The sequence below is a fragment of the Sinocyclocheilus rhinocerous genome, unplaced genomic scaffold (assembly GCF_001515625.1).
Source record: "Sinocyclocheilus rhinocerous isolate Xijiao unplaced genomic scaffold, SAMN03320098_v1.1 scaffold256, whole genome shotgun sequence".
NCBI classification, from domain to species: Eukaryota; Metazoa; Chordata; class Actinopteri; order Cypriniformes; family Cyprinidae; genus Sinocyclocheilus; species Sinocyclocheilus rhinocerous.
Genome location: NW_015632036.1, coordinates 936775 through 962789, shown reverse-complemented (window position 1 = coordinate 962789; position 26015 = coordinate 936775). Strand labels below are relative to the sequence as shown.

Here is a 26015-nt window from a genome sequence, read left to right as displayed (position 1 = left end):
AAAGAAAGATAAGTTATGCTTAAAAGAGTTGGTATCACTAAATTATTTTAAATGTATTTTAAAGGATCTAATTGTAGAGTCACCTGATTGTAAATGTTTTGAGTGATTTGTGTATGTTTCTGTGTATGTAAACGAATGTATTTTGTTTAATGTGTAACTAAATGTGCTGCCTATCTTGGCCGGGACCCTCTTGTAAATGAGATTTTAAATCTCAAGAGTTTTTAATTTCCTGGTTAAAGAAAGGTAAATTAAACAGTAACACCCTAAAAGTCAAGATATCGGTGCAAAAATGCCCCAGTAGGTGTTTTTGTCTCATATTTATATCATACGATAAGCGATATCACAGGAGCAGCGGAACACACTTAGTGAGTGAATAAAGCTCATTCTGATTCTGATTCTAATAAGAAAGCACCCCTACCCCTACTGCACAGCCCTACATCGAACATTAATTAACCATTAAAACAATTTAAGTCTGAAATTCTGTTACTGCAAAAAAATAAAATAAATAAATAAAATAAAATCACAAAATAGGATTGTAATTTCTTTCTTTCTTTACAATTTATGTGTTGATTTTAGGGTATGGCCTGAAGAATGGACTTAAATTTGGAAACCTGCGTTAAGAGGAGAACACTGAAGCACAATCAAATTAGAAAAATTATTTACTAAAACAGAACAAAAGAACAGTAGATAATTTAGGGCTGTGCGATTAATCGAAATCGTCATAAAATCGCGATTTGAGCTTGCACGATTTCTAAATCGCTTTATAGCACGATTTTCCGCGCCCCCGACCTCCCGCAGTATGCTATCCGAACCAATCAGAATGCAGCGCGCCTAAATGGAGCACGAGAACAGAACAGACCAGGCGGGCATACTTTAAAGGATTAGTTCATGATCAGAATAAAAATTTCCAGATAATTTACCTTTTAAAAAAAAAAATAATAAATAAAAAATGTATATACTTTTTAACCACAAATGCTCATCATTAGCTCGACCTCACGTATTACATAATCATGTTGGAAATACACATATACACATACTGTATACGCACTGCAGACACAGAGTACGTGTGAACCTGGCGCAACAAATCTATTTCAACACCTGAGGCACCGCTACAAAGAGCTCTATGACCAATGCATGGCAAAAAAATAAATCCCTGGACACGGGTTTTTTTTTCTTTTTTTCTGCCACATATGTCTATTCTAGAGACATTTTGTTACACCTTTACTTAGTGATTATTTTGCCTTATGTCTGTTCTAGAGACATGTTACAGCTTTTTGATAAAGGTTTAATTGGTTTTCTTTTGGAAATATGTTTCAAATTCACACTGAATGCATTAATGACTGTAAAGCATGTCTGTGTGTGTCAAAATCGTGATTAAAATCGAAATCGCAATATCGATCAAAGAAATCGCGATAGTTTTTTTTTTTTGTCCATATCGCACAGCCCTAGTAGATATGTAGAATTTTGTCCATGATTGATGGTCCAGCTTCTGCAGATGCAAATTTTCTTTGGGCTGGGTAACAGGACATAATCGTAATACTCACAATACACCCCCACTACTTCATCTGTTCTCTTTAACCACCACTGGATCATTAAGTGCTTTTCTTTTAAACCACACCTTCTGCCCCACAGCCAACATTCCGGACTCACAGCTCCATTCAATCGGAGACGGCCTCTTCATGAAAACACACTTTTAAGAAACAGTACTCTCTTCATAATCATCTTCAAAATTATAATCACATAATTCAAAATCACAATCTTTCCTCTGTCCTATCTCCTTCCAAGTCTCTGTTGAACATTCCTTAGCTACTTGTCATGAAACAGCAGTCAGGGCAAGCTCACAGATGTGTGAACAGATGAGCTTTGAGCTTTGTTTTCTGGCTTCTCATAGTGGCACTAAGAGGAGGCTGTCAGCTCAGCTCAAAGCAGATCACTTGACCGCAATAACTTATGCCAAACCTGACCACAGCTCAGCCAGTTTTTGTTAGTGGAAACTGGTTCAGTGGTTTGAAAGGCTAAATTAGACTTTTACATGTGAAAGGCAAAGAGGTACACAACAGGAACAGCCCTAAAAATAAGCCAGTATGATAGGATGGGGATGTATGCGTGTTTACGGGGATGCTTGGAGGAAAGATCAGATCAGCAGAATAAATAGCTGGGTTTGTTGGCCAGGTGTTGCAATTATAATTGCAATACAATCTGCCAGTGTGCCCATTTGCTTTCTTTTATTTTTCCTTCTATGAGAATTTAGGAAGAGAGATTATTTGAGTGAGCATGTGTTTGTCAATGTGATAGTTGAGGCACTGCTATCTAGGACAATAGAAACCATTATTTGGCAAAGGTGTGACAGACTGAACCAGGACAGCTCAGAGGTTTATGGCCAACTGATTCAAGTTTCTGACTGCGTTACAAAAAAAACTGAAGAAAATGATGTTTCTCTTTCTATCTTTGAACAAGTACAGTGACATTTGTTGTGTAAATTTCTAGAACAAAGACACACTTCCTTAGTAGCTGGCTGGCAACCAAAGACTTTTTTCCAAGGGTAACTTGTTTGTCCAAAAGAGAGACTGTAGCACAAAAAGACATCTGGTAAATTTACATTTGATTTGACATTTGACCATTAAAATCTGTTTTTAAGTACTATGCAATAACTGTAGGCACTAAACCATTGTGTTTAGGATAATAACTATGATTTAAAATAATACATTGTCTGTCAGCCACATCAAGCAACATAGTTAATTATTTTTACTGCTAAAATAACTAGAAGTTGTTGACTGGAAGCCATAAAAAGTTTCAAATAAACTCTGCCTCTTCTTACGTTTAAATCAAGGTGGATAGTGATACAGCCGTCAACAGAGTGAAATGTACACTGGTACCACCTCAAAGGCAAAACCTACACTGGGCACCTTTGAAAGCATTGATCTCTCAGAGACACATTGACACAGCACTGAGAACTAAAGGGACATTTTGTTGGTTCACTTGATAATGAAGGCTGTCACATCTTACGCCATTTTATAGCATTGTCAAACTGGCTTACACTACCCCATTTATCCATTTTACCCCTTAGGAAGGTGAAAAGATTTGAACAGCTTTTCTCCAACTTAAAATGACCTACTACACTTCAAAATTAGTAAAATCATTAAACTATAGTCCTTAATGGACTACACTCCACTCTACTCTACTGAAATGTAAACTTATGTAAGAGACCTTATTAAGCATGCCTAAATATGAAAATGTGTTAGTTTGAAATTGCAGACAAAAACCTCAGACATCAGACTTTTAGTACTTCCTACTAAAAAAAGTTTAAACCGAGATGACTTCAGGTACTTTCTGCCAAACGTGTCCCATTGCCATGCATGAACAGTCTTCAGCTCATTTTCTAGATTTTTCCCCGTCCTTATGTTGTTCTACAGATTGAAGAGTAATGTGATCTCTTTAAGTTTGTGCACAATTTCTATAAACACCATCAGCACTAATCGTGGAAACAATGTCCATCACGTCTCAGGTTCATATGACATTTCAATGCAACAAGCTGTGATCAGACGCGAAAAGTTCTAGAAAGTCAAGCCACAATTTGCCAGGTTCAAATCGTATCACTTGCTTATGTCAGTTTACACATAAATAAAATACACTATCTGACATTTACATGTAACACTGATCATCTTTCCATCCTATTTTCGCTGCTATTGAACTTAGTGGGCGAAACGCGCCAAGGATGTTGTCTGGTTAGGCAGCTCACTAGATAGACTGCAACGTTAAATGTTTTTCATCTCCTTTTCATAGCAAATCGAAAAGCCATCATCATATCTCAACTTTAAACTCACCAGCCTTATGTAATGGATGCAGATGTCCTTATCCCGCTGCTTTATTCGGACCTCCGCTGTGCTAGAAAGTCAAGCCACAATTTGCCAGGTTCAAATCGTATCACTTGCTTATGTCAGTTTACACATAAATAAAATACACTATCTGACATTTACATGTAACACTGATCATCTTTCCATCCTATTTTCGCTGCTATTGAACTTAGTGGGCGAAACGCGCCAAGGATGTTGTCTGGTTAGGCAGCTCACTAGATAGACTGCAACGTTAAATGTTTTTCATCTCCTTTTCATAGCAAATCGAAGCCATCATCATATCTCAACTTTAAACTCACCAACCTTATGTAACGGATACAGATGTCCTTATCCCGCTGCTTTATTCGGACCTCCGCTGTGTGTCCCAATGATGATGAGGTCGAGTTACTTTATTTGTATTACTACCCCTGAATTCTTCTGTTTGGTCCGAAGTCTGTTCGTTTATAAAATAGTCTCAAGTGATCAGAATAAGTTCCCTGTGTGAAAGACAAGGATGAGCAGACGTGTGACTCTTTATCCCTGATATTGGGATGTCGCTAATGTTCTAGTGCAGTTTCGTCACTTCCTGTACTCGAACAGCTGAAGGAGATTGTGCGATGTGTCAGCTAATGATTTTGTAATATGGGGGAAAATGTCATAAGACTTCTTGAGGGAAACGGATTCATTTTCTATAAGTTTCAGCAGATTTTTGAATTAGCCTATAGAAAGAAGGCAAATATTTAGCCTACATAATCCATTACTGAATTTATTTATTGATTGATTGGTTGATTGATTGATTGATTGATTGATTGTAAAACTAATATCTATCTACATATAATCAATAAAGTGGTCCTGTGGAGTGGAAAGTGAAAGTGCAGCTATGGCAAGCCGTTTTATCTTAAAATATGCCCAGCGTTACTTGTGGTAATTGCATTTTTACTCATAACAATTTTACTAGAAAGAACTGAATTATAGAGCTCTGTAATTTAATTCTTACTAGTAAAAAATGCAATTACAACAAGTAACGCTGGGAACATTTTAAAATAAAACAGCTTGCCATATGCAGCTTCACCTGTGCAGGTGGAGCAAAGAGTAAGGCCAGGAGAGGTGTGACCTGTGACTGGCTGCTCTCACTGGGTGTATGTCACTCTGAAGCCAGATCTCTCAATACCCAGACAGTCACCATAACTCCATGTTTAATGAGCTAGGTTCTAGAACAAATCCATATGAGCTTTAGTGATAACCATGCAAATTATTTAGTGACTGCAATGGGTATTTAACCACTCCTTCAAACGCAATTTTTATTTTTCCCAGAACTATGAAATATTATAGGCACAGGCGGATATGTTTACATGTCCTTCAGAATTCATCCAAATGATTGCATCTTAGTAGACCGGACATGATGCATGCATTGAATTCAGATGTTGCCTTGTCCCCTCCTGCTGCCTGTGAAGGTAGGATTCTCGACTGGAGGTTGAAGATAAGGATGATTATTCATGAGACAGTGACTCCTGTGGAAACCATGCGGAAGGGATTTTTGGGTTTTCAACTCTGATAACAATAACCAGAATCTCTTTAGTAAAACACATTTTAATACATCATTCTTTAAATTGTCCCAACGTTTTTTTTTTCTCTCTCTCTCAACAAAGCGTGTGCTGAAATTTTCTACTTGATTCACACGTTTTGGCAGGAAGCACATATGAGATGGCGAATTGCTCTTGTCCGCTCCCCGTGAGTCCATGTTAGAACTGGTTAAGACAGCATTATGCTATTTCAGACAGATGTCAAAAGTAAACAGTCAGAAGAAAGTGTTGGAAGAACATCTCGCAAGGCTGCATTCTATAAAAGAATGTTAGTGTGTGAAATTGCAGCAGAATCCTGTTGGTTACATTCTGTTCGCCTGAGTATTGTACTAATTAAATGGCTTAAAATAATTAGATAACTATTTTTATTCTTATTTGAGATGCTTTATTTTGTTAATTTATCTTATTACGCAATAATTGTGGAAACACTTATAAATCTATTAACATTTCATATTTGAACAGGGGCTTAACATACAGTACAAACAATAAAAACAGTATAAGGATATCAGATAAATTTCAAAAATTACAAAATCTCCAAGCTGCATAGGAATCTGCAAGAGTGAATAAAGCATTCAGCTATCGTGACAGTGTAATGTAAAACGTGTAGGTGTTCCAGCTACAGCTTTAAAGCTGTATTGGCCAGCAGAGTGTGAAATTTCTGTCTTTCTTGATCATGCATTCAGCGTCCATTTAACCACGCTATTAGAATCACTGATATTGGAAAAAGGCACATATTGGTATTATCTCGCTGATAATACCAATATGTGCCTTTTTCCAATATCAATGATTCAATTAGACTCTTATCTTGTAATAACAGAGGTCTTGGTTTATAAATGCTGCATATCAAAACTTTTACAAAATCATTTTTTTTAGTTGTGTCAAAAAACCTCCACAGGGAGGCACCCGTGGTCTTCTAATGATGTAGTAAACGAATTTCTCTGTTCATCTTTATATGCGGCAGTTACATGTTTATGATACATTAGAAATTACGTTAACAGTAATCATCTTGCTGTCATCTTTTTGAACAAACTGTAAAACTAAAAAGTTAATATATCATCAATCCAGGTTATATGTTATTTATATTTATGAATGTATTATTTTTTTGCATACATTTACAGAAAAACAATCTGAACACTGGATAAAGCTTGGTTCATATTTCTTGTTTACTTTGTAGACAAATTAGAGTCCAAGGTTTTTGCAGAGGGGATTTAGGATATCCCTTTTATCACTCCATAAATCAGAAAATACCGTCACCTCCAGAATAAAATAAGTATATTTCCACCATTTTTATGAATAAAATGTATAATTATATATATGAGCAAACCCATCTGTAAAAACATTCAGAATATGGATAGGAATAAAACTGTAAAGTTTATGTAAATGCTACTGAAGTGGGGGTTTCTACATTGACAAAGACAAATTATATATTTAAATTAAATTATATATTTAATACGTTTTACAAAATTTCTTTAACACAATTCATGACAATCTACATTCGAATTTTTCCCTCCCTTTAAAAGAAGCAATCAGACGCTGTTAAACGTAAAGGGTTTTATAAAACTCATTAATTGTTCCTAATGAATTCTCTGAAATGAAATCTTTAAGCTTTCATATTCTGGTGTGAAATGACTTGACCCTAAGTGCAATAATAACATTTCTAAAAGCTATATAAAATACCTTTGGTATATCTTTGCACGTGGATGTGATTGATGGCCAGAGGCATTAAGTTTGAGCTATAATCCATTATGAGGTAATATACCCAAATAAATCTTCCCATAATTAAGGCCAATCCTTCATAGCTATAGGACAAGTTGGTTTTTTAAGACCCAATTAGCCCCGTCTGAGATTACTGTTAAAATGCTGGAGATTTGGTCAGAGATGGAGGAGTTTAGAAGAGGAGGGTGAGACCGAGGCTGGGAGAAAATATGGAGATGATCCAAGGAGGAATAAAAAGTTCCCCCTGCTCTCCGGCCATCTCTTGCTCTCATAGCAGGACCCCATTAGATTTATGTCAAACGCACACACCCGTAATTTATGTTGTACCGATAATGCAGCTGTGGTCCCGATTAGCCTCCTTTCTTGTTCCATCACTGGATGTTTCTTTAATTATATGTCAAAGGCCATAAAACTCAAAATGAAAATCTCATCCCCCAGTTTTTTCTTAAATATTCCATTTCAACAAAAGATGCTATCTCCAGTACAAATAAGAACTCAAAACATATTTAATCATTGCCATACACTCTGATACTTAGACTGAACACCTGTCAAAAAAATCATTCAGGGCACATACACTTAAAGTAGGTAAATGTACATCTTTACACAAACTTTGCTTGTCCTTTCTCATCACCAACATCAAGACAAACTCTACACATCAGTGTTTGTAAACAATCAGATATTCAGCACCTGTGTGAAGTCATATATTCTCATTTAACAGATGTTGGGAGACAGGTTATTACTGACAAGGTGAAGACAAGAGAAATGAAAAGTCTTGTACAAATGCTGTGAACATTAAAAGATGTAGACATATACATATTCACATATCCATCATCATCAGCTCTCTGCCAACCAACCATCATGTCCTTACAGCCATGCTGAACCTAGAAAAGTCGCAGCAAAAAAAGAATGCCGACAGGAAATACTTCAATCCTCTTCGGTTAACTGAATTGTTCTGAGCTACAGCAGATGTTGGAGTAGTGTGCAGTACACAGGCCTTGGCTTTGAAGTCACACTCTTCCTTCATTGATCAATTTTGTTTGACTTAAAAATCTCCCCTTGAACTACTGATCTAAAAACAACCTAAAAGTCCATTTTTATTTTATTGCACAAATGTAAGCATCATTATCCTTCGCTATAATGCCAAGGCTCAATGTGTGGAAAACATATATTTATACATTTATGTAAAACAGTGGACACATAAACCTTGAGGCCTGAAATCTCATCAACAGGCCAGTTGCAGCTGGTCACTATTGTATTTTCAATGTCAATCATTTATTTTCCAAGTGTACTGTAACTTCGTTCTATAGGTAAATGTGTACCTGTATCAGCCAATTTAAGTCATCATTACTAGATGATTAAAACAAGATGACTACACACCATTTTCTGTGCTACTGTTCTACCACCCCTGTTAACCTTACACATCCTGCCATGACTCTAATCTATTAAACTCTTTTGTTGGTGGCACATTAGCCATAAAATCATTTTTAGTCTGGACAATTTATAGCTCAAGAGTTTTCAGCAAATGCTACACTGTTATCAAGCCCTGGATCAAGGCGGGCACATTTGTATAGCTGAAGCGGTGTGACCTAAAACCAAGCCAACTCTTTAGTATACTGTAAATAAGCTTGTTCTTGAGTTAGCGAGGCTAATGCATGCATTTTATTGGTAGACACATTTAAGTTGTGCTGCACTATGGTGACAAAGAGCAGTTGAAACCGTAAAATGACACGGTCTTAAAACATCCACTCTGATGTTAGCAATGCAAAACCAAGGAAAATCTACAAGTAAATTTTGCCTTGCCATTTTATTCCTTCGGTATCTCCAACATTTAGATTTTCCTGTTTAATGTTAGTGCTTTTGACCAATGGACGCCTTCTGGGAAGTTGCTTTGAAATTATAAATGCATTATTTACAAGTTTACGCGCTCTTTGAAGTAAAAATAAAACTGAGCATATATTTGTCCGTGCCACAACTTCAAACTGTCTGTTTCGCTCGTTTTTTTATGTCCCAACACCTTCTGCAAATCACTGTAGATCCACAGCAGACACGCTGTCTGTCCATTCTGATCATTTCCTATCTGGTCACCACGACAAAAGACAATTACTCAAGGCCATCAAAGAGATGAAGTATTCCTCAGCTAAGCTCAAAGCCAGCAGAGGATTCAATAGCATAGAGTAACTTGTTCCTCATTTGCTGAGGGTCACAGAACTCTGGCAGCTTGAGGAGGTTCATGCAAGTGCTAGCAGTAGGGAGACGCTCCAGGTCAGCGCCTCCGTTATGGATGCAAAAGGCTGGGTACAGCTCCTACAGACAATGAGAAAGCAGAGTCTCATAAACATCAATGACAACATAAAACAATACTCTACAAACACATTTGATCATACACATGGAAGAAATAAGGGGTGGAGAAAAGAAAAAACAACAACACTTTTTCCAAACTAAATCATATTTTAGTCAAGTGGTGAATGTGAGATTGCAATCTGTATTAAATGTGAAGATTAAAAAATAATAATCATAAAAAATACATGCCTTTCTATTGAGTTGAGTTTTGTGGGCAGCAAGCAAAACAAAACATACAGCGTGACCAGTGTTGTCCAATTCACAAGTCACTTTTTTTGAATCAGTTCTTTTAATGAATTGGTCAAAAACACTCAGACATTACTGGGTTAAATCAGTCTGACACATCTTTCACAGAAAGAACTCATTGAATCACTCAGGGCGGATACTGAATCAACATCTGACTCACTGAAACTGCAAGTTATTATTAATTTCATTAATGACTGTCTAGATATACTTGTATAGTTGACCTAAAAATGAACATTTGCTTAAAATTTACTGGCCTTCAGGCAAACTCAAGATGTAGTTGAGTTTGTTTATTCATATGAACAGATTTGGAGAATTGTAGCATTACATCACTTGCTCACCAATGAATCCACTGCAGTGAATGGGTGCCGTCAGAATGAGAGTTCAAACAGATGATAAAAACATCACAATAATCCACATGACTCTAATCCATCAATTAATGTCTTGTGAAGTGAAAAGTTGAGCGTTTGAAATAAACAAATATAGGGCTGTCATGATTCCTCGATTAAATTCGAGTACTGGATTATAAAAAATCCTCGACTGTATTTATCCCGTGTCGATTAACCGGCAAAATATTGGAAGTGGCGCATTCCATGGACGAGAATCCATGAAAAGCATTATTGGACCGTTTTCTAAGGCTGCACAAACAGCGCGTTCTGAACTTGTATGTGCTCATACCAGCAATCTCGTTCTGTGTTCACATGGAGCACATTATTGGTAATTTACTGGAAATGTTACAACTTCTCATACCGGTAAATTGCCAAAACAAATTGACGGGTATTTTTGAAAAGGTCCTGTTCACACATGATCTCTTATTGGTAATTTACCAGTAAAGACTGTATGTGTGAAAGAGGCTATTGTGTCTACACTGGTCACGACCACTGCTGTGCCACACCGTACAGCTTAAAACTGAAAGTTCCAAATCCATTTGTACTTTTGTTAGAAGTAGCGCAAACACGTGAAGAAGGCATCAGAGAACCACTGATTACAACAAGTCCTCTTTGATTATGTCAAGTCACTTGTTTCTGGTGTAGACACAGTGTAGATACTGACTGGTTGTTTAGTAATAAATACGTTTAAATGAAAAAAAAAAGAAAATTATAAAAATACTAATACACATTTTAAATGGGCAGCATCTGTGCAGATAAATAACAACACCCTGATATCTGATGCAAAGTCCAAGCTTACAACTTTTCAGATCTGTGAAAGGTTACTGGAAGAACAACAAGATAGGCCTAATGAAAAAATTCTCCACGTGGCTGCAAGGCTCAACCCCAAAATGAACCTGATTAAACCTGCTTTAACAGGCCAATTTTTCTAACAATTAAGGTATTAAAGTATCGTTGCTTATCGAGAAAGTGTCACGATAGGAGCCATCATTTTGAAAAAAGCGTATCCATCATCTTTTTTAAATAGCTCTCTGTGACAGGGCTATTTCTCCCCTAATGAATTCTGGGGTGTTTAACGGCACCTAATTAAGGCTGAGCTGGCTAAAGAGGCAGACGAGGTGGGAGGCCGTCTCCCCTTGATCTGTCTCTCTTCGTCTTTTTCCTCTTACTCCTCCTTTCCACCCGTTCCTCAGAGCGTCTACACCAAAGTCAAATTCATTAAACAGCCCCACTTTCATTTTGGCAGTAACACATATCTGTGGAATTGCTCAGAAGCCATGATTTTTCCCCCTCCCAATTTCCCAAATTCATACACGCTAAAGTAATCCGCTTTAAACTGATGACAGCTATTAAAATATGTAATAAAGTCAATGAAATGACAATTACTGTCCTTGGTTAGTCGAAGTAAGGCATAAAAACACATTTATTGATGTTTCTGTTCTCCAGATTTTGCTGAGTGTAATAAGCACAACGGACATACTTAAGATTACATTCCTAAAGACTGAGACAATACTAATCCTGTTAAATAAGAATATTGTTGGTAGATGAAGTCGGCAGAATAATTTGAAAGCTGTCAGATGCTATTCTCTCATACCCATTTTTTTGGCCTGTGGTTACACGCTAGATAGTCAACATTAAGTGAGAGCCATTTAAAGTTCAACAGGGCATTTATAAGTTTTTATCAGTCAGATGGATTTTACACACCCAGTGGCACTTGGCAAAGCCTCAAATAACATTACAATGCTAAGGGTCACAACCTCTCTAGCACAAATAGAGGCCAAGATAAGGCCTATCCTGATAGCTGTTATAATGTAAAAATGATTTGTTACAATGAGCCTGTTTGCTCATACACCCTTGTGTAAATTAATGACGATATACTATGACAAAACATAATCTGTTCACTTCATTATTTCTCCGTTAAGGCAGCACACCTAGCAGGGAGTAGAATTCTTTGCGGTGGGGATCCTGATAACTTTATTGAATAAAAATGTAAAAAATGGGACAAAATCATCAGCAGGTGTGAGCTGGCGTGAACTTCAGCTGAACTCCATATGTGATAACAGATGCTAGTCATATCGATGCAGCTGAGTCGGGTCATGTCTGTACATTTCACTTTTCCTGTGAACCCATCTAAGGCACCATACAATCTCAGATGAATTATTAACTCATATTTAAAGAGTTCAGACACAACAGATCAGAACCTCAGACGTCTTTCACATGCCAAAAGTTCATTAAAATCATATTTTCAGAGGGTTTTGGTCAATCTCACTGACCTTGAAGCCTAAGAGCGGAGGCCGTGAGCAGCTTGTAACAAACTTTAGCAGCTTGCGTTTCTCCTCATCGCTGAAGCTCTCCACCACATCCCAGAAAATTGTGATCACTGGATGATTTGCTGTATAACCACCTGAGTAATGCAGCAACAGTTAAGAAAAACAATAAAGTTAAGATTATAATGCATAAACTGAAATTCTAAAGACTTGCATAACTAAACCCTTCTGAATTATCAGATAATACTGCATCTCTGCCATGTGCTTTACTTCAAAACATGGATCCAAAATTAACAATTTTTTTTTTACTATATCCTGTTCAATAGAGGAAAAGTTGAGTCATTCGAGTTAACACTTAAGGCTGGAATACACTAGACAACTTTTAAAATACCAGGCATCATAAACTTGCTGCCTTTGAAAATGGTTTCAGAAAAAAAAAAGAATTAGGCATCATACAGTAAACAACTGAGGATCACATCACACAGTACCAGACTGTTAAGTCGTTCTAAACACAACAAACTCATGCAGAAACATACGGCTCATTGCTAGGAGATTCATGTGAAAAGAAAACAATGTGTTCTAAAATTGGTGCAAAATATCAAACATGCTTGGGGGAAAAAAAAAAACTCTCTGTGCCCAACATAAACTACATGATTTTCTGTGAAATCTGTCAAGGGCTCAAAATCTACAGACTGACTTGAGCTTCCGGCAACTAACAGACTTCTCCAGACTGCAAATCAAGCACAAATCTGGGTAAAAGTTGTGTAGTGTAATTCCACCTTTATGGTCGGTACCAAATAAAAACAATATAAATCAAATAAAATCCACTACTAAGCTTTATTACTAATTAAAATAATAAAGCTTCTGTCACGAAAACAAATTCCTCGTATGTGTAAACATACCTGGCAATAAAGCTCATTCTGATTCTGATTCTAATTAATAAACTACAAATTCACATTTGACCTATGCGTGTTTTTGCTCTCCATTACTAATAAATACAGAATATATAAAATAGCAACCTGACCTCTCTGGAAGAAAAGAAGCAAAGGCTCTTAATCAAGCTCAATCTAAGATGAAGTGACTAATAAAAAGTGTTATGGGTGTTCTTGTAGTACCTGAGTAGTTAGTAAATCTCTTCAGGTCTTCCAGACAGATTGGAACATGTGCACCAGAAATCAGTACCTGAAAAAATAGATGGACTTCAGTTGTTTACATTTAATTAATGACCACAAATAGGAGTGTTTAAAGTAGGGAGTAAAGAAAAGACAGACAGTGTGATAATATCTGTTGATCTTATTATTACTAATCTTTTCTGATACATGATTGATTGGTTTGTGTCTAGACAGGTGCCTTTTCTCACATTTTCAGTGTAAATCTAAGTATGTGTGTGCGCACACAGGTAAGCTGCTACCTGAATTTCCTGCTGATCAAACATGCGCAGCCACTCCAGGTTGACCACGTTGGCCAGACCCTGTCGAAAGGCCAGGCAGTGTGCTCGGATTTGTTTGTTCAGACGGTAATCGGCCACTAAATGGATGTAGGCTATCCTGTTGGCTGTGGTTACTGGGATGTCCTTTCCACCTGGTTTGAGCTCGACCACCTGGAAAAAGACACAAATCGATGGAAGTGTGACAGGCACCATCACCCTGGGTTCAGTGAGGATTTCATTCCTTGTTGAAAGTGGAACAGTACAGCTGCAGAGGAAAGTGCTGAAGGCAACTGAGGAACACAAGAGGAAATGAGTGCACATGGACACCCTTTACCTCGCTAATGAAGGGGAAAGTAAATGAAGGTTTACTTTTACTAGGTTACCCCAGTTATTAGTTATCAGTAAGGGAATGGGAAATATAAGTTTATTAATAACAATTATCGTTTGAGTGACTATTTAGGCTAAATCTTCCAATCTGCTACCCATTCTGGCATAGTTTTTAATAAAAAAATTTTAATCAGTAGTTTTTTCAGAATTGTATTCTTTTTTTATATTTTATAAAATGTATACATTTTGTCTATATAATTAAATTATTATTTAATAATAATTTTAACAATCAACATTTTCTAAATGCCAAAGAAAACTTGAAACAAATGTAGAGAGCACATAAAACTTCCCTACACACACCACAAGCTGAGGTGGGTTTTTTTTTTATTGTTTTTGTATTTTTTGGTGGTAAGGAGTGGCAATGCTAGATATCATGCTGAATGATTAGCTATAATACTATGCTACCCAGCAGGTATGTTTCTGGTCAACAGAAAAGTTCTTTCAGAGAGATCTAGACAGAGACGTGCTTTATCTCCTTCAGTCAAGACTAACAACAGTTAGATCAATCATTAACAATGCAAGAGAGGGAGAGAGGAGACACAAAAGACAATCAAAAAAAACACTGAGCATTGAGCATGTCTATTTTGTGATACAGCCCCAAAAAAAAAAAAAAAAAAAAAAAAAAAAAAAAAAAAGGGGGGGGGGGGGGGGGAGACATGTTGTTCACCTGGGCCTCCCCAAGATCATTGTTGACCACAGTGAAGTTAAGTCCAAGGTCTTCCACATCGCCTTCATAGCTCTTGAGGAAAAGCAGGTTTCGGTACATCTCTGGGTCCAGAGAGGCCAGATGGTGGATGTCCACCTCTGCACTGGTGCCTAAGAGCTTGGACAGGAAGAAACTTGCAAATGGCAATTCCACTAGCATGTTTTCATACAGCGCCTGGGGGACAGAAGAAAGAGAGATATTTAACTAAAGACGACGTCCAGGAGTGCAGTATCTTCATCCTGTGGGCTAATCTGTCCCAAATACTGTCACTTTAAACCGAAGAAGCTCAAACTTTAAAAACATCAACTGTATCCTTAACCTGTTGTTCCATTAAGGATGGGGAGTCATAAAAGCTAAAGTACCGCAATAGTTCTAAAAAGACCATATCTGAGGGCATTAAAATATACAGGCCTTGAATAAATGATTGCACTAAAATTCCTTGACCACATAAACTACATGGATTATAAATTTCCCAAATCTCCATAATGCATGCATCTAAAACACACACACACACACACACAGGCTGTAAATCAGAGCATTTTCTAAACACAGGTTAATTGTGCGACGTCAAACATGGGACATTTTTTATGCAAAATAATCCACTTAGCAACATTCTTCCCACAAGCCCTGTTGTGGGAACATATGTGCTTGCGCCCTCCTGAAACCTATCAATAACGTCACTCCCGGGAAGAAGCCGCAATAAGGATATGGAGGCACGACGCAGACTATTTTTCAAACCTTCAAGTTATTTATGGGTGTTTATTGCCAGAAATTGTGCCAAAATGACTTGGGATAAAAAGGATTAATGTATGGCTGGGCCTTTTAATATAAGTGAGTGCAGTGGCAACGCAATTAATGCAAATTGTGGCACCATCAGGAGAGTAAACGCCAACAACTTAGCAGCTGCCTTCTGTTTCTGCCAAATAAATTTGTAAATTTACAGCATTAAGAATCAATAAAAAAATTGAACACACTTGCCATCAATCAGGAGTTCTGACCTTCTCTTTCCTCTCTGTTGCCCTTTGGAGAGGGACAGTTAAGCACTGCTTGTTGAACTGCAGAACACGTGGTATTTGTGTGTGTGTGTTTGTATTTGAGGGCATGAGTAGACTGTAGAAGTATTCGTGTGAAAATAATTCAACAGGAGGTAATTTTAAACAAGTGGCTTCAAAGCTTCAATTGAATGGCTGTAGCATGTTTCAATACCTTAATAAAAAGTCTTTATTTTCGAAGTATCCACTTTCAATATTGTGAAAACACGCTTTTCTTCTACATCATGATCTATAAATGCACCCAGCCCATGCTGTCTACATGCTAATATGCAATAGCAATTCTGCATATTCAGATTCAAGATTTTGTGTGTCACATATACAGTCATATACAGAATACAACTTGCAGTGAAATGTAAACCTGGTAAACATCATAGAATGTATATTAAATATATAAATAGTAAGCTAAAAATGGTAATACAAGTATCATAAAAACAATCATGAAAAAATAATGAAACAAAATAAATAATAAAACAAAAAAAGTAAGAATGAAAATAGAACGGAAAACTAGGATGTAAAATAGAATTGTATGTTAAATGGAGCTGGGGTCCATCTTTCAAATAATTGACGGTCCGCGTCGGTTCCGGGTAGTACATTTTTGACATTTCTCGGTTCTGCACGGGCCCGGGTCCAACTTTCAAAATAATAGACGGGTCCGGGTCGGTTCAGTGTAGCACATTTATGTGTAACACGAATTTTTGGACCCATGTAGACCTCTAGCTGAGAGTACTACACTTCTTAATGGTATCTGAAAGCAAAATCAAATTAGCCAAAATATTTAATATTGCAAATATGACAAAGTGATGATGTGTCAATGTGTGTGAATGACTGGAGCTCTAATTCTGTGTAAAGCACTGATTATCAGGTCCACACAAAAACAAAAAAAATGATGCCTAAACTCTATTAAATGAGCAAGAAGTGCAGATTTCTCAAATCTAAACTGCATCAAATCTGTATTTTCTTCACTGACTCCACAACCAAAAAATTTTTTGTCAGAAATATTTATAGTTTTAATTAAATCTTTCACATTAAAACTTTTTCTTAAACGTTTTTAAGAATGCTATAATTTCACAAACACATACAATATAAAACACTACTGACAGGTTCAGACGAAATCTTCGACCAAAGCCAGCAATATAACATTACCTCTGTGACAAATCGGCACAATTAGCAAAAAGAAAGAAAGAAAGAAAGAAAGAAAAAAGGGGCACTACATCACAGAAATGATCAACAGTTTTTCGGTGCTCAAATCTAAACTGCATCAAATCTGTATTTTCTTCACTGACTCCACAACCAAAAAATTTTTTGTCAGAAATATTTATAGTTTTAATTAAATCTTTCACATTAAAACTTTTTCTTAAACGTTTTTAAGAATGCTATAATTTCACAAACACATACAATATAAAACACTACTGACAGGTTCAGACGAAATCTTCGACCAAAGCCAGCAATATAACATTACCTCTGTGACAAATCGGCACAATTAGCAAAAATAAAGAAAGAAAAAAAGGGGCACTACATCACAGAAATGATCAACAGTTTTTCTGTGCTTCTGTGTGTGTCTTTGGTGGGCCCAGTCAAACTGCAACAGTGACGCAACTGTAATCTATACAGGTCGTCTTTATAACAGCACTAAACAAATATCAATATCCCACTCAGTCTGCCACTCCTTCACATATTTATGGAGAGAGAAGGAGGGTTAATTGAAAGTCAAATTCAAATTAATCTCGTCACCTTAATTGCTTTGCCCATTACTAAGGAGAGGGGGCAATTGAATGGAATAAGATCAGGAAAGTAGGGGGGTGGGGCCAGTCATTCCTCAGGGCAGGAGCTCAGTTATGTCCCTTCCATCGCACAAGGTGTGCGTATGTGTGTGTGTTCATTATAGCTCTCTAATAAGTGGCCTGAATTGCCTCTTCACAAGTGGTGTTGATGCCCGTGACTGTAAAACTGATCAAAACTCTATTACCAGCGTCACGGAGCCTGTTATTTATGGTGCTAGCTGATTTAGCGACCATGGCCAAATGCGATGGCTACACAAACAGAGATGGGGAATCATGGGCTAATGGAGTAGCCTAATTGAGCAGCGAGAAAGTAAAATCAAGAGTTTTTCTGTGTGTGTGTCTTCGGTGGGCCCAGCCAAACAGCAACAGTGACGCAATGTAATCTATACAGGTCGTCTTTACAAAAGCACTAAACAAATATCAATATCCCACTCAGTCTGCCACTCCTTCACATATTTATGGAGAGAGAAGGAGGGTTAATTGAAAGTCAAATTCAAATTAATCTCGTCACCTTAATTGCTTTGCCCATTACTAAGGAGAGGGGGCAATTGAATGGAATAAGATCAGGAAAGTAGGGGGGTGGGGCCAGTCATTCCTCAGGGCAGGAGCTCAGTTATGTCCCTTCCATCGCACAAGGTGTGCGTATGTGTGTGTGTTCATTATAGCTCTCTAATAAGTGGCCTGAATTGCCTCTTCACAAGTGGTGTTGATGCCCGTGACTGTAAAACTGATCAAAACTCTATTACCAGCGTCACGGAGCCTGTTATTTATGGTGCTAGCTGATTTAGCGACCATGGCCAAATGCGATGGCTACACAAACAGAGATGGGGAATCATGGGCTAATGGAGTAGCCTAATTGAGCAGCGAGCTTCTTGGCATGAGGTAATTCATCTACCCTTCCCCCAGTCAATGTGCTTTGCGATAAACAATCCTGGGAATACGCATTAATGAAACTTTAAAAACATTAGCGGCTAATAAATACCAGCTAGCGGACACACAAAAGAGATGGCCAAAACAATAGCGACAATAAATTGTGGCTCAAGGTGTAGCCATTAAAAGAAAACAAAATTAGGATAATCAGAAAAGTGATCAAAATGGCTTATTGTAAAACATTTTCCACTTATTATTAACCCTTTTAATTAACTACACACTGGTACTATGTGTACAGATTCTGGAAATGCTTGGAAACAGTGGATTGTAATTTTTGAAGCTAAATTAAAGTTACTAAACAAGCCAAATTTACATGCAGCCAAACATTTCTTATGTTTTGATGGAGGTTTCTTGCATGTCATTTTCAAAATGATCTTACAAAAATAAACCTAGATAAAGGAAAATTTATTTGGATCAAAAGGCCACAAATAAACTTGATTTTAAACTGCAGTGGCCTCATAAATCAAATGGATAGGATTTATAATGGTAACTAAGCTACTCAGCCTGAGACCACTGATTGAACCTGAACTTTGACCTTCAGCATTGATCTAAATCACCCTTTTTGTGTTTGAGAGTGTATGAAAGTGAAAGACAAATGAAACAACTAAGAGAAAATCCAAAGACAAGCCGCTGCAAGAGTTATCAAATAATTCATTTACAGTAAAATAATTTAAACAAATAGTGAACCGGTATAGCAGGTTAGATTAAACCGATTCTGTGATGCTCTGTCCTCTCTGAAGAGATAAAAATGTTACAGTGTAGTGCAATACATCATGTGATCCTCGTCTTACCTTTCCCAGTATCCTGCCAAGGAAGTAGTAATGCCAGGTGAAGGATTCTCCCACAAGCATCTCTGCAGTAGGACTCGGATAGAGAAGACCTTCATTAGTTGTCTTGAAGAACCCTTGGTTCGGATTAAAGCCCGACTTCAACAGTTCATTCAAGAACTCTCTGAATATTCCTCCTCCGTCAATGCCAGCTTCATCCAGCCCATGTGCATTGAGCAAATGAACCCTGAACCTCTTCTTAAGATCAGGCTCTGAAATGGAGATAAACAAATGTATTTAGCATGTTCCACACGGCCCCTCTTCAAAATCAGTAAAAGTCATTACGTCTTTGTGGGGTGCACTACAGTACAGGGAATAATATTATGAGAAAACATATTAATGCATTTATGTGGTAAAATTAGACAATCGTATTTTCAATAAAACTATTAACATGTCACTTAAACCCACAATGATATAAAAAGCTAGTCGATCTGCACGTTAATCCAAATAAATGAAGAGGTGAACTGTTTTGACCTCATAATTTTTAATTAAACAATGTCATCATAACTCAATCTTCTGTAAAGCATCAGACTTCTCTCTGGTTTCATTCATCATTCATTCCACTTAAACCCCCCTATTTCTTACAACTGACTGCAAGCTTGCATTTGCATCCAATCAACAACCAATAAATAGAACACCAAATCCTCACACTACATTTTTTCTTTTTCGATACTTCATTTCACTTGGATGTACGTCACAGCACAGAGGGGATGTTCTGACACTACCTCTGTTACATCACAACTTTAAAGACTTACCACTAACCTGACCTACGGTCAGAAAAAAAAAACATTTGCCAAAAAAGATTTAGACCGAGGTTTAAAAATAAAATAATCACTAAAATGACAAACTTTTCCATCTCATCTATAAAAGTCTGATGCTACACAACTAAAGAGACTTTCTAAGAGACTCAAGAGGCGAGTTCTTACTCTCAAGACGCCTTGCCCTAGATCATCTAAACAGCTTTTGTTGACAGCTGTTATTGTGTCTAATTCCTAAGCAAGGTTAATGTCATTTTTCCTCAGTGTCTAAGAATGAGTTAGTATTCATTGTGCTAACTGCTTTTTATTAGGAGAGTTCATAACACGTTTGAAGGGATTGGTTTGCCTTGTTTACCATTCTCGGGGGATAATTTGTCGTAAGCATCTTCATAGATGTAGTTCCTTCGAATGGTGATATTTACTCCATCCAAAAAAGGGCCCTCTCCTTGCACTTCACGCTTATCAGCATAGATCAGCTTCTGGAAGATCTAAAGGCAGAATGAACACAGTTTAGTTAATTAACATAATTTAACACCTCAGAATCTGAGCATGTGTTCATTTGGATTTTCACTTGTGTTTCATATCTAAAGCATAAAACACAATGTCATCACATAATTACAACTTTTAGCCTTCTTTATAATTCACAGATCACTGAATTTTTGACCAGTGTTGTGCACAAAACATACTCCATACCATACCAGTGATGGCTGTCTTACCTTCACTCTCTCCTCAAAGGGCACAACAAACGGAAGTTCGGTGAGGATTGCCAAATGTCTCTCCTCTGATACTGACAATGGTGGAGGCTCCAGTCCAACTGTGAGGGGGAAAAAAATATTTCTATAAACCTTTATTCTTTAAGTCATCTTTAACAAATATATCTTTACAAAAATACAAATAAAAACATCTCTCTAAAGCCAAATATCTTCAACAAAATTCTACTAATATGTTCAAATTATGGCTGTGGCTCTTCAATGCTTGTGATATAAGATAAAATCCATCTTGCGTCATTTGCCGATCTTGTTTCCGATATCCTTGTCACTTATTGCCCTCTCTCTACACCTGCATGTAATGAAAACGGCAAAAATAAAATAAACATCTACAAATACAAATACAATGAAAACGCCCAATACTGTGTTGTTTCACCTTTAGAAATCTATCCAATAATTTATCATTCTGCTCTTTAATATACATGGACAACAAAAGACAAAACACTGACAAGCAATTCACTCAACAAGCACAGAACTCATCTGGCTGTTAAAGCCTCCATCTTCATCTATCCTGTTGACAGTCAGTCTCTAAAGCTCTCTATTCATCTTCCAGTCAACCCAAAATTCTTCCTCACCTACATTAGCACTCTAATTAAAAAATATACACTAACTTTTAAAAGTTGGGGGTCAGTAAAATTTGTAACCAGAAAGTAATACTTTTATTCATAAAAGTGACAGTAAAGACATTTATAATGTTATAAAAGATTTCAGCTTTTTCTATACTCAGAATACTGAAAAAATATATCATGGTTTTCACTAAAAAAGGAACAGGTGACACTGAAGACTGGAGTAATGATGACTGCTGAAAATTCAGCTTTGCCATCACAGGAATAAATTACATTTGAAAATCCATTCAATCAGAATTCAGTTATTCTAAATAGTAATGATATTTCACAATATTACCATTATTTTCTGCATTTTTTGTCAAATCAATGGGTCCTTGGTAAACAAAAGAAACTTGATGTCTGTTGCAAAGGACCTACTTCATTTGCATCTGTACTTCATTTTGCACTTGCACAACCTTGAGTAAGGTCTACTACCAGCCTTGCTGAATGCAGTATTTACAGAGCATCCCATTAAAGATCACTCAATCCCCCTCTGTCTTTCCTGCCACACACTTTTAATTAACTCAGCAGCAATTTGCCCATCCACCTGTCCTCTCCCTCCATTACAGGGACGTTTGTTTTGTATTAAAACTCCGTCCTACAAACGTTTTGACCATAGGAAAAAAAACTGCCATAGCAGCAGATGAGAAGTGTCATTCATCGAATACGTTGCTTGCATGGTGGAATGATTCTACTCAATTAGTCAGTCCTCTCTCTCTCTCCACAAACCAACCATCAAGGGGCCATCTTGGTGGAGAAATATTGTGCAGCATGGTCAATACAGGAGCCATTCGTCAGTACCTCGCAAGTCCATTTAGGGAAATGAAAAAGGTCCGGACAAACAGGCAGCCAGATGTGTCCAGCCTTAGGCTAATTGAATTTTTAAGCATATATGCTCCAGGGTGGCATGGAAAAGACCAGAAACACTGGTTGTTATTATTACTTCATGTTTGTGTTTGTGTGTGTGTGTGTTGCACAACACTTCAGTTATGGTTGTTCTCCATGGATAAGTCTTACCATCTAAATTAGACTGAAGCGGTCCGATACGTCCCATTCTCCTGGTTCTCCACACATGTCTTGCAGAGGGCACATAGAGCTGAGTCACCTACACACAAATATCAATATACAAAGCAAGTTAGATCACTAAAAGCTATAAGTGATTACACACATACACATTTGAACTTATTTGTTTAGAAACACATCTATGTTTAAAACAATTTAATCATTATACTATCATAATAAAATGTATTTATTCTAGGACTGCACAATTAATCGAATTTCTAATCATGATTACAATTATGGATGCCACAATTACATAATCATTCAAAGTGGCAATTAATCATTCAAAGTCCACTTATGTTATTCTGAGTGCTTGTGTTTTTTTCTCTCCATTATTTTAATTTACATAATACCATGCATCATTTTTTATTAGTAGTATTATTTAAAGAAGAAACCAATCCAATGTATAGTTGACATCTGAGGCTTAATACTATAGAAAAGCAATAAAAGTTTTTTTTAATTTGAGTGTTTTCAGCTTGTTTATTTTCATATAAAAATATGGCATGCAGTTGCTTCAAACAATGGTATGAACATCATTCAATATAAATTGTGATAATCCTAATAACCACAATTTCAAGGGAATAATCGACAATTAAGATTTTTGTCATAATCGTGCAGCCCTAATTCATTCTTTTAAATGCAAATGCTTTACATTATACAGCAAAATTGTCTAGTTTTCATTGTATCTTTACTGTTTATCAATCAAAAATATTGCGGTCACTTGATTCTTTGATTGATCAGACAGCAAAACTAGTAATTCTGTTTAGTAGGTTGTAATCATATGATTAGACAAATTAATTTTACCTTGTCTGCTCTGATGTTGACCTCATCAGACAGCCAGTGACCTGATGGACAGAATGGTCTTCGAATATCTCGGGCTTTCAGCATTTTCACAAGGTTGGTAATCACCTTTTTTTTTAAAAAAACAAAAAAAACAAATGTGTTAAAAAAGAAACTAATGTTCAGTACAATGTTCATTCACACATATAAATAATTTCAATCTTAAAAGCAATTTAAAACACTAAGCTTCCAAAAAACATTAGCAAAAAGCATTATGATTAAGTCACAAGCAGATAAAACTATGTGCCCCATGTAATCCCATTTCTTTAATAGGTAATTGCATAGCTTATATAATGGTGAAGGAGCAGACAGATATACTTTCATTGTTAGCCAGCACAACTAATCAGTATGTGATTTGCTGACACAAATATACAGATACTCACTTGTGCCGAAAATAAATGAATACTACAATTCACCAAATGTCTTTTCTATGTCTTCATTCTCTTTAAACACTGGGTAATTCACGCATAAAGTCAGTCGACTTCATCCAAATTCATTTATCTACACTTCTCTTTAATACTCATACAAAAGCTTTTTCTTCTCCGATTACAGTGTCAAACAAACGTCTGGCTGGCAATTTCTAGAGAATGCCTATCAATCTCTGACCAAGACATGCTAACACCAGAGAGTTTGTAATAATGGCAAGTGCAAAACTCTGATGCTAGTGGGTTTGTGGGGCAGGGGGTCCGAAGGCTCTTCCTGTCTAAGTGGAATGAATAAGCATTGGTTAATTAGCCCATCGGGTTAAGTGCAGGCCTTAATGGGTCTCTCCAAAACTCCTGCAGTGACATCCCTCTCCAAACACAGCCAAGAAGAAAGTTCCATTAGCAATATTAATACAAGCTTAGTTGATCATTTTCATTCAATTAACTTCTTTCAATTAAATAGATAGCTCGACAATAGGAGTGATAAAACATCCGGAGGGACGGCCCATGGCTGGAGGCAAACATTAGTGTGTGAGGGGTCAACAGCGTTAGAGCTGACTGTAAATTGCACATTCAATTTGGGAAATGCATTTCTCCTGCTTGTACTTCTTTAATGGGTCGTTTTAGCTGACAGGAGGCGTTTTCCGCCATCTTTAGTGGAAAATTTTCAGAGCCTTTTGTATGCCGTACTGATTCGACTAGTGGAACCCAAACAATGAGCTGTCACTTGAAGTGTTCAACTCAGAAGCTTGCTAGAATAGTACAAACTCACAAATTAAAAGCAGAAACACCACTGAAATGCTATTGGTCACTGTCCTTTGTAAAGGTGTTTTCAGACCTTTACAATGTTTGAGGCGTCCCGAAACAGGGATATTGTTACAATGTTGCATTTCCTTGGGTTGGTAACTTTAAACCGCATAAACACATTTCATTACACCAAATACACAAAATAATGTTCTTTTTAGCACCATCATATGACCCCTTTAACCAAGGCAAAATTTCAAAGTGCTACAAAATGTGTTTATGCTAGCTGCATGTGAGTAACACTGCCTTCTCATTGGTCAGAGTGCAACTGTTTATGTTCTGGGATTCCACTCATAGTGGTCATACATCAAGATGGACTGACAAGTTAGCGCCACGGACTAGCTGTTGTTACACACACACACACACACACACACAAATGTATATAAGTCACATATAATTTATTAGAGTGAGAATCAAGGCTTCATTGGAAAAGCATTCTTGCAATTCACTTGGGCCTCTTCGGTTTTCAACTGCAATAATTAATGTGCTCACACACAGAATTAGACTTGTTTTTTTCATGTTATGAATTATGATACAGCTTGGTTTGTTGGTCTGTGGGGTCCGACTGCTTTCTCACCACAACAGAAGTGATCCAAGAGTTTGTATTCTATCTCATACTGATTATTATCAACTAATGGAGAATATGTGTCAGGATCCGAAACAAATGCTCTAAACAAGCCAGATGTGAAAAAATGTGCATATGTACTATCAACAATTTTTTGTTTTTTTTATATTACATTTTTCTCTCAGTTCATTTTACACATTTATCCAAACTTAGATCAATGATCTCAACAATTATCAGCCACATGAACCGAAACACTAAGACTGAAAATGTATTGTGTAGTCTGTATACTTGTGTGTGTACATTGCTGAATACAATGATATAATCAATAGTGGAAAAATCTATTGGTTTTTATGTTTTTGTTTTTGTAAGTCTATACTGACAGCTGTGTGAACTGTTTTGAGTGCACTGATCACAGTTGGGAGAAAAGTGTAAAATCCGTTAAAGATAAACTTTTAATGATGTCTTTCATTAAAGGGGAACATTTTTTTTTAAAGTACTTGGGTAGAAACGTGTACTGATATGTATGGTATAATCATTAATTGCTTCACATTAGGGCTGCACAATATATCGAAATTATCGAAATATCGCAAATGTAAATATCGCAATATGCATATCGCAAGTGCGTGTGATATCTGAATGATTTTAATAATAGGCTACTTAAATCAAAACGTTGCAAAAGGTCAAAGTTTTAGTTTGACGCATATAGCAG

General features: G+C 36.8%; 2 protein-coding genes across 2 annotated transcripts in view; both read right to left on the bottom strand.

The window, feature by feature from the left end:
* Positions 1-4457, bottom strand: part of LOC107742135 (dnaJ homolog subfamily B member 6-like) — a 32559-nt gene extending 28102 nt beyond the window's left edge. Inside the window, exon 1 of the mRNA XM_016555038.1 lies at positions 4158-4457. The gene's annotated coding sequence lies outside the window, so the exon portion shown is untranslated. The remainder of the gene's footprint in view (positions 1-4157) is intronic.
* Positions 4458-8754: 4297 nt separating this feature from the next.
* Positions 8755-26015, bottom strand: part of LOC107742134 (ubiquitin-protein ligase E3C-like) — a 30522-nt gene continuing 13261 nt past the window's right edge. The window contains exons 15-24 of the mRNA XM_016555037.1: positions 23477-23581; positions 22631-22718; positions 20958-21055; positions 20597-20729; positions 19448-19695; positions 14855-15067; positions 13783-13971; positions 13487-13553; positions 12378-12508; positions 8755-9436 (exon numbers count right to left, since the gene is read on the bottom strand). Coding sequence (XP_016410523.1) covers positions 9266-9436; positions 12378-12508; positions 13487-13553; positions 13783-13971; positions 14855-15067; positions 19448-19695; positions 20597-20729; positions 20958-21055; positions 22631-22718; positions 23477-23581 — 1443 coding nt within the window. The 3' untranslated portion in view covers positions 8755-9265. The remainder of the gene's footprint in view (positions 9437-12377; positions 12509-13486; positions 13554-13782; positions 13972-14854; positions 15068-19447; positions 19696-20596; positions 20730-20957; positions 21056-22630; positions 22719-23476; positions 23582-26015) is intronic.